Here is a 10,123-nt window from a genome sequence, read left to right as displayed (position 1 = left end):
AAAAAGTTTTATAATATCAACAACTTCAGTTTATTATAAACATATTAATATCATAGAATAATTATTGGTCTCGCTCCGCTCTACCATAATATAAAGTTTAATAATGATTGCAAAATATTTATATTTAAGACCGTTGTCATCGACAACAAAAATATTCATTCTAAAATAAAACTTAGCAGCAATAAGTCAAAAAATTTGAGTAGTTTGAAATAAGCTTTTTGGTTGATATTTTTTGGGCCACATTTGAAGCACTTATTTCATTTCTTGAGCATTTTATTTCAATGGTGTGATCTGAAAAAGCCAGAAAAACTAATACAATTTTTGGTATTCAGTAAGTACACATTTTACTTGCTATACCAAATTTATACTTTTGCCTTGCTGCTCATGAAATGAAATGTGGAGTATCTTTGCAAAGCAGCTGCTCATATTGTGCAGTATACGAGTGAAATATAACAATAAAAACACGAGAAAAGCTTTGTTTATATTCTATGCAAAATAGTCAAGTGCATTTCACTGTTCTTATAATAATAAGTATAGATTGAAGTCTGAAACATTTTTAGAGAACTCGATGCCTGATGAAAGTTAAAACGAAGTATATTATTGCTGTTAATAATTGGATTGTAAAGGAGATCTTTGCATTAAAGATGTAAAGTTCCAAATTGTATCTTATACCGTGGACAGAACGGGTATTTTCTATTGCTAAGCATTTGCTTGGGGTTTAAGTCCTTTATGTTTGCAAATCAGTTTTATCATAGAATACGAAACTGATCTAGATGTTTAATTCGATTCATATATGCGCCGACTTAACCTACTTACAGTTTTAAAGAAATGCCGTGTGATTTGAAAAAAACATTGAAATAAATAAAAATAAAAATTAGTTAATTAATCTGACATGCGAAGGAGGTTTTTTTTGCCAAATAATTAGTAAATCTCATTTTCGGTTTTTTAGGTTCACAGTAAAGGCATTTTACTGCGAATTCAAAATCAGGCAATTTTGATTTCTTTGCATTCCTCGAATACTACCCGGTACATTACCGAAACAGCTAGGATATCTTTTTTCGACAAATGACTAAATCAAAGATCTAAAACATTCTAAATTAAAAGATAAAAGCCTCCTAATTTTCACGGAAAATAATATTATCGCAAAGGCTCCTAATGTAATTTTTCGCTAAGAGCCACGTTGTCTAATCCTCTTCAGGGCATTACGTGAATTTTTTTCACACCCAATTAATTTTATTCGCGTTTACAAAGATACACGATCCTTTGTTGGTGGGTATGTTTTAGTTTTCTGCAATTTTCTGACTCATATTATTTGGCTTTAGCTTATTGGGGCAGGTAGGTTAATTAAATAAAGACACTTCTCTACCAGAAATTTAGTCCATGAAAATCTGTTTAAAACACGCCTGAACTGATAAAATGTATGTAATTTCTTCGGATATTGTAAAATAATTACGTTATACGCATGAAATTACAAAAGAATTGTACGTCGTACGAGTTTATGATTGGAAAAAATGATAATAATTTCCGTTTTATTGGAAAAGTCCTTCAACAAGATTTTCATACGAAGAAAGCAATTTATGCGATAACGTCCCGGGAAAATTGCTTTTTGGCCTTTCCCAGCCTCTATTCAATTTATAGCCCGATTCAGAATCAAGAATCAGTGTATCTAATGCATGATTATAGCATTAATATTTATGTTATTACCTGAATAGCAGTAGTAATAATCAGACGACGCATTCACTACTGCTAGTCGGTAAAACATAATATATGAATTAGCCCTTTTGTATCCACATTTTTTCGTACATGCCTATAATTTTTTGTTTTTCAGATATCAATTTTATTTACTACTTACCTACTATAGAACAACAAAGTTTAAACTTTTCCGCAGTGGTCAGAAAATCTCTGCCAACAATGCTTTGAGGTATTTTTGGTCTGAGGTCGCTATTTTAGCACCTTGGGGCCCAACGCCTATCGGTTTTACGGACTATGCCCTGCCCATTGCAGTCGAGCCATGTTGGTGACTGTGGTTCTCCTACGGACGGATCTGCTCATTTCTGATTTCACTTCCTAATAGTTACAGAGTTATCTTAATAGTTACAGAGTTATCTTAATAGTTACAGAGTTATACCTTTGCAGATTTCCTGAATATGACAGTTAGATCCACTGAGAAAAAGCCATCAAAATGCTCAGGTTACGTAAATAGATTTAAAGGTGTTCGTTAGTCAATGTTTGTATCTACGACAAACAAATCACTGGCGTTTTCCTATCACACTCGGCACGCCCCTGTAATGCATCGTGCGGCTTGTTTGCTCGGTGGCATGCCATGGCACATGACAGATGTTCGGAACACCTGTGAGTGTGGGTATACCGTATAATAATTATGTAGGTATGTGTAAAGAATGCTAAAATGAAATACGAAACAAATTTTACTAAAATACGTGCAATTAACCAACTATTTTATTTTATTAACAAGGCTCTTTTACTGATCTATAATATAAAAATGAATCACTAAATGTGTTGGTCATCGCAAATCTCGAGAACAGCTGAGCCGATTTCGCTAATTCCTTTTTTATAATTTTTTATATTTTTTATATTATGGTTTTTACGGAGAGAAAAATTTTAAAAATTTGAATCGACTGTTAGGCGGAACGAAGTTCGCCAGGGTTTATGAATAGCTAGTTTATGAATAAATAGCACAAATGAGCACGTCAAATAATTATGGCAAAAATACAGTGTAACCAGTGTGTAAATTATACCTTAGTTTGGGCTCAGAATAAACGGTAATCAGATGTTAACTTCCACGTGGAAAATTATTAATTTTAATATTTATGATTTATGTAAGAGAGTTCATATTACTTCATCTCAAAGGTAGGCATGGAACATGAAGTTGTAATAAATCCTTTATACGTTTCGTTGAAGCTTGTAATTGCTTTCTACTAAAATGTCAGTCATATGATAGTTCAGTCAGAAATTTGTTTCACCGAAAAGCAAAATGATCCCTAAGTTTACTACATTATGAGTGTAATTCGTACAACTGGTTTTTGTAATTGAATTAAAACTTTGTTTCGGAATTTGGCCCCTCTCGTAGTTTTGTTTGTGAAGTAGTCATGTCCGCGGGATTCACAGTATCGGTTTTAGCTTGTGTATTTTTGGAAGCTGTGAAATGTTTTCTCAATTGCAGGGTAGGGTAATTATCATTAATTTTACTGGAGTTTTATAAAGTAATTTTTGAAATAACATCTATTAATCGTCTATCTATTACTATTCTCTGCCAATATGCAGTATGCACCCACTAAGTAATGGTAGGCTCTTTTAATTAACGCCACTGTCCGATAACTTTAGCTTCTCACATCACACCTATGCGAGCAGTCTTCCGGATACTGACCCTACTCCCTTCACCTTTCTGGGAGATATACATCATGTATAGTACGCGACAGGTCGAGATGACAATCGGGGTAGGGCCGCCCCGCACACCCGCACAGCCCCCGCGCTAACCAGGTGCGGGAATCTGGCGCGTACTAGTTGCTAAGATACATCGATGGCCAAGATGCGATCCTCACTCAAGAATCTCTCGACTCCAACGGTACTCCAACACGCAGTCGTTGTTTGATTAATTTTCACTACTAGTGACCCACCCCGGCCCCGCACGGGTGTAATTGCAAACATAAAAAATACCCTTTCTCGTTCTCAAGTGATAATCTTTCATACGTGCGGTGGGCAAACGATTTTATTTATTTTCTTTTTAAAATAGGATAGCAGAAGTAGTCACTTGCGATTAGACGGAGGATTATGTTTTGAAATTCCACCATGGCAGCACCAGCCAGTACAAGTAGAGAAACATCTGAACAAGATACGTAATACGTGGGGAAATAGTTATTCGGAACGACGGCAGACGAGGCTTCCAAAATTTCCATTGGATAATCGGTGGGTTACCTAAATCAAGTTTTATTACGCCTAATACCGGCTTCCCACGGTGCGGATTATCATCGCACGGCCGAACGACCACGGACAACCACGTACCACGCACAGTGCTCTTCAAACGGTGAATCTGTTTGTGTTGGTCTGAGGTTCGAAACCATTTTGAAGTTATCGATTTCTCGCGGATCGGACGCACTGCGACGGACGTGTCTGTGCTACCACGGACGATACCGCCTTCCCATGATGCGTCGGTGCGGGCTGGTCTGCGTCAGTCCGCAATATCACACACCATGGGAAGCAATTATAATATAGCACTAACGGGTTAAGTGAAATGCTTCCTATGGAAATGTTAAGTACTTAGGAGAGCATCATATTATCTGAACAGTCAAATCAAGTCAAGGTCGTTCTTCCGCACATCTGCAACACTGCAAAGTGGTTCGTCAATTTTTTCGTATCGCAACATTATTGCAACTGACCATCCTCCAATGTCTCAGAACCGAATTCCAAACAGATTTCATTTGTCACGTCGTGGTTGGAGTGGAGATAAGCTCCACAAAATTCTGCGCTTTAATATTCGCTAGCTAGACTTAGGCAGGTACTAGGTAGGTATCCTTATACTTATGAAAAGCTAAATTGAAAATGTACTCGTACGATGTTGATTAACGCCACACCTGAAAAGCTTTTTGACCTCATTCCACCCTCATTTTTCCACAACCGCACCGCGCGCTACCGTAAGGAATTTCACCTTCACCACCTGGGAGTCTGGTGCACTTCGACCGTCCACTGTGCCAGATCTTTCTTTCCACGCACTTGCAAACTGTGGAACCAACTCCCATCGGCGGTGTTCTCACTAGATTACAACATGAGGTTATTCAAGGGGCGGACCAACCAATTCCTAAAAGGCCGGCAACGCATCGGCAGTTCCTCTGGTGCTGCAAATGTTCATGGGCGCTTGGCATCGGGTGACCCGCCTGCTCGTTTGCTCGCTATCTCTATTTAAAAAAAAACTTGCACGGTAAAGTAGATAGTTAATTAAAAACCATTTTACAATTTTGTTCCCTGCCCGGCGTATGCGAGATTAGGCTTTTTACGAGTATCTTTCAAATAAAATGTACCTACTTACCTACATAAAGTCCGCAACAGGTCGAGATGGCAATCGGGGAGGGAATGAACGAAATGCACAGCCCCCGCGCTAAACCAGTGCGGGCGAGCGTGACGTGCGGGTGTGCGGAGCGTTCCCCCGCCTCATACCCCGATTGCCATCTCGACCTGTCGCGTACTATACCTATATAATATTTTTATGTATATTAGTAACTAAAATAAATTGAGTTATCTTGTTTAGTGAAGTTAACAGATACATGGATACAGTGATAGCCCCTTTCTTAGACACGTATCACAGGAATATCCAAAACTCTTACCAGCAGTTGACGAATAAGATACTCAAAAAGATCAAAGATGAAATCAACGTCGCTATAAGGAAGAAGCACAAAATCTATAGCGAGCTCACGGAGTTGGCGGATACCTTAAAAGTTCCAGGTAATTATTTTCAATACATTTCTTGGTATGAGTAGGTTTTCTCAAATATTTTTAGGGTTCCGTACCTCAGAAGGAAAAACCGGCCAAGTGCGAGTCAGGCTCGCGCAATGAGGGTTGCGTACTACAGTCGTATTTTTTCGACATTTTGCAGGATAATTCAAAAACTATGATACATAAAAATAAATAAAATTCTGTTTTAGAATGCACAGATGAAGACCTTTCATATGATACCCCACTTGATATAGTTATCTTATTTAGAAAATTAAGAATAAGTACTAATTATTAGTTCATGACCACAATTTAATTTAACGGTTTTCAGATTTTTCCCCAAATGTCGGCTATAAGACCTATCTACCTGCCAAATTTCATGATTCTAGGTCAACGGGGAGTGCCCTGTAGGTTTCTTGACAAACCGACAGACAGACAGACAACAAAGTGATTCTATAAGGGTTCCGTTATTCCTTTTGAGGTACGGAACCCTTATAATAATAATAATACATAGTTTTGAGTTATAGGATCACGTCTTTCTTGTCTGTCTGTTTGTCTGTCTGTCCTAGAAACCTATAGGGTACTTCTAGTTGACCTAGAATCATGAAATTTGGAAAACCAGGAAGGCAGGTCTTATAGCAGACATGAGGGGAAAAATCTAAAAACAGTGATTTTGTGAATCATCACAACAAAATGTGTTCATGAACAAATATTGCTATTTTCTATTTTCAATGTAAGATTACTATACCAAGTGGGGTATCATATGAAAGGGCTTTACTTATACCAAAGAATATAATATAATAGTACTAACGTACTTATACATTCTGCAACAGGTTTTTATTTATTTTTAGGCATAATAGTATTTGATTTTTCGTGAAAAATGACGATAAAATACGATTGTAGTACGGAACCCTTAGTGCACGAGTCTGACTCGCACTTGGCCGGTTTGTTTTGTATATAGAAAGAAAGAAAGAAACAAAAATAAAACATTTATTTTGTAAACCTGTAGTACCACACATTACCAGTTAGGTTATCCCGGCGCCTCTAATACTTGAGTAGTAAAGTCAAAAGACCTCAAGTAGAAGAAGCACCGGAATAAAGTACCTATGTCATGTGTGGCACAACCCGAAAAAAAAGGTCCCTACTCAGCATAAATGCCATATGTCTTGCACAAGTACAAAAACATACAGCTACATACATATATGATGCTCGTGACTTTATTCGCATGGATTTAGATTTTCTAAAAAAATTTTTACAAAAAAAATAAAAACCGACTTCGTTACATAAACACTAAAAATTGAAAAATAATTTAATTTATTACCGAATATATTATGTAGGTATACAAGAGTTAATATAGTTCCATAATAATACTTTTTGGTGCCGGTGCCAATTAGCTTTAGCTGCGCGAATCGTCTAGACTTCATATTTTTATGGGACTCCACAATGGCACCTCATTGGCACCGACCCCAAAAAATATTATTATGGAACTATATTAACTCTTGTATACATAATATATTCGGTAATAAATTAAATTATTTTTCAATTTTTAGTGTTTGTGTAACGAAGTCGGTTTTTTTTTTTTGTAAAAAATTTTTATTTCACAATTTTTAGTGGCCCCATGGAATTATGCTATGACTGGTTAAAAATCTACTGTTTACTAAGCTATTACACTGATCGCGAGCAATTTACTCTTATCCGTTGAGGAGTTCCAGTATCTATCTTCGAAGATGTTCATCAGATCTTCACCAAATTGAAATGGGACCAACTTTGAAGTATACTCTTTCAAACAAAAAAAGAATTTTCAAAATCGGTCCAGGCGTTTTTGAGTAATCGGGGAACATACATAAAAAAAAAAAAAAAAAAAGATTCCGACGAATTGAGAACCTCCTCCTTTTTTTGAAGTCGGTTAAAAAGCCCGTGGAATCTTTAGCCTCATGCACTTTGTATGTGGGCACGACAGCTTGCGCCACAGCAAGTTGTCGTCCTTCCAGGGTCGCCGGAAAGAGCTCCGCTCCAGCCACTATAGCGACCGGCGGGGTGATTACGTAAAACGTTGCAGTAGCGACAGCAATGCGACAGGAGTAGCAATGCGACAGTTCATTTGCTGTCTCTCTTCTTCTTATTTTGCTTTGTGGCTTTTGCTGTCTCTCTCTAGCCGGACGTTTGACAGCAATGATCGCGAGATCTACGCCTGTCGCAAGCCTGTCGCGAGATACGCAATCACCCCGCTGCTGGTCGCAGCACCCGGGACTGCTGGATGGACGATCAGTTCTTCTAGACTCCTGTTGGCCATAGGGTGTACTGTTGATTATTGGGGAATGTTCTTTCGTTTGCGACTAAATTAGTATCGCTAAATTATTCAAAGATTTCCCTTTGTATTAAAATTACTTTCACCGGATAAACAAACTACTTAATTATGCGAAGCGAAACCGTTCCGTTGTGAATAATTTATACGGTGATTGATGAGTTTCGAGAAATCCTTCACTTTTATATTAAGTAGGCTTGCTTTAAATGAAAATACTTAGGTAGAAACTTACATTATTTACGTAGCTTGTAATGTTTTAAAGATTTGTAGATAAATCTAGAAAAAATATGGTTACTGAGTTCTAAAGTATAAACTCAAACTCAAATCATTTATTCAAATTAGGTATCATTTGTACACTTTTTGATTGTCAATTAATGGTGATGATTAATTGCGTAAACATATAACGACGAGAGTTCCAAACACGCCCTGGTCTGAGAAGAAGCCAACAACAAACTCAACTGGGTACCTATTCTTTTTATTATCAACATTTCATACTATAGCTTAAATTTATTAGAACTATCAAAGCTGAAGGCAACTCATTCCCAAGCTTTTTTATCATTTCAAATATTTTTTTTACATTGTAATAGGATATGATTACAGTATCAACGTCTCGGGTTTTTGTTGACTCACCCTACTTAATAAAGCTCTTCGCACATTACATAGACTCGACGCCGACTCTAGTCCGATTCGACCTACAGTAAAGCATGAAAATATGAGCCTATATCGTGGTCCATACGTAAGCTAAGTTTCATTCAGCTTGCTCTTTCACAGCTATGTGCGATGAAGAGCGTCGAGCATCGCGCACGTTAGCAAGCAAGCACGTTGCCCTTATCTACAAGTGTACGGAGCATGCTCGCTCCTCCATTGCTGAGATGGGCAAGTACGCGGAAGAGATGATCACAATTACCCGCAATCACATGGAAGTTGCTCTAAGTGAAGTGGCTGAGAGTTTAAAGACTGATGAGAAAACCCAAAACATCAAAATGTAAGTAGGGGCATTTTATTTGTATTCTGAATGCTATATATTAATAAAAGAAATTACCTATTTCAGATTTAGAAAGTTTATAGAGAGCAATTGCTTTAGTCTCGTGATCTTGAGTTTTAATATAGTCTAGGAAATTTGGAACAAATGTTTCTGAAATAATTGATTTTTTCTAGCCTAATATTTATGAAAACCGACCGACCAAATTTTTTGAATATCTTGAATAATGATTTCTCAATAATACGGTATTTTACAACTAGTCAAATAAGTAACTTTTTATCAAACGTCAAAACGCGCACTTATGCGATATTATATGTGACGTCAAATACTTAATATAATATTGACCATATATTGACGTACTTTATTAGTTTAATTGATAATTTAAAATTGTTATTACACTTAAAATTAACAAAGGATGTGGATTTCACGTATTTTGGAAGACCCTCTATTTAATAATCGCTGAGATATAAATTGTTTTTGATGTAGTCAAATACCCAGATAATCATGACTAACTTCTGAAATTTGGAAAATCTAGAAAGCCCTGAGTGCAACTTTTCAAGTAGGTAGACGTTAGATGTGCAATTTTCCTTCAGTATTCGTTCTATATTAAATAGCAGATCTATGCTTAACTTTAAGTGGAAAAGTTACAAGCCTCAGACAAAAGATCGACACGCATTGATTTACTTAATCATGATTTCAGAGTGAATGTAACAGTTTACCTCAAAGAACTATCGAAAGCAGCTGTAGCCCTAGGATATGAATTAGACCTCAGCCTCACCAACGCCAGACGCCACAACGAGCAGGCTTGTGAGAAGCTGACCAATTGCTGTAACAGGGCCAGGAGGAACACTGACGAAGCTGTCTCGAATTTACGTGAACATTTGTATCAATGTGTTTATGCTTAACTGCTTAAATATATCAAAATATATTAATAATAAAAAACAAGCAACCCTTATAATTTCGTCCAGTCAGTCTGTTCGCCTATCCGTCTATCCGTGTCGTCATCAACATGATTCATGATCAACCCAATGCCGCGCGCCGCGCCGGCCCACTCAGCACAGGTCTTCTCTCAGAATTAAAAAAATCTGTCATGTCGTCTGTGTGTGATACACAGACGACTACGAATGTAATTTAAAAAATCTAAATATATAAAAGGAAAAGGTGACTGACTGACTGACTGATCTATCAACGCACAGATCAAACTACGTTGTTTGGCATGCAGATAGCTATTATGACGTAGGCATCCGCTAAGAAAGGATTTTTGAAAATTAAACTCCTTAGGGGGGTGAGGTAGGGGTTTGAAATTTGTGTAGTCCACGCAGTCGCGAGCATAAGCTAGTAGACTATTAGAGATGAAAGCTTGAAAAGTAAATACCTACAGTTTTAGAAATCTA

The 10,123-nt window shown here is 37.1% G+C and overlaps 1 protein-coding gene across 1 annotated transcript; it reads left to right on the top strand.

Moving 5' to 3' along the window:
- Window positions 1-2,882: 2,882 nt before the first annotated feature.
- LOC117990434 (uncharacterized) lies at window positions 2,883-9,655 on the top strand. Its single transcript, XM_034977874.2, has 5 exons — window positions 2,883-3,182; window positions 3,752-3,924; window positions 5,261-5,454; window positions 8,519-8,732; window positions 9,430-9,655. Exons 1-5 carry the CDS (start codon window positions 3,108-3,110, stop codon window positions 9,632-9,634), a joined length of 861 nt encoding a protein of 286 aa, XP_034833765.1. The 5' UTR covers window positions 2,883-3,107; the 3' UTR covers window positions 9,635-9,655.
- Window positions 9,656-10,123: the final 468 nt, after the last annotated feature.

This window comes from Maniola hyperantus, chromosome 18, assembly GCF_902806685.2.
Source record: "Maniola hyperantus chromosome 18, iAphHyp1.2, whole genome shotgun sequence".
NCBI classification, from domain to species: Eukaryota; Metazoa; Arthropoda; class Insecta; order Lepidoptera; family Nymphalidae; genus Maniola; species Maniola hyperantus.
The sequence above is the reverse complement of the archived record's forward strand: the minus strand, read 5'-3'. Positions and strand labels throughout refer to the sequence as shown.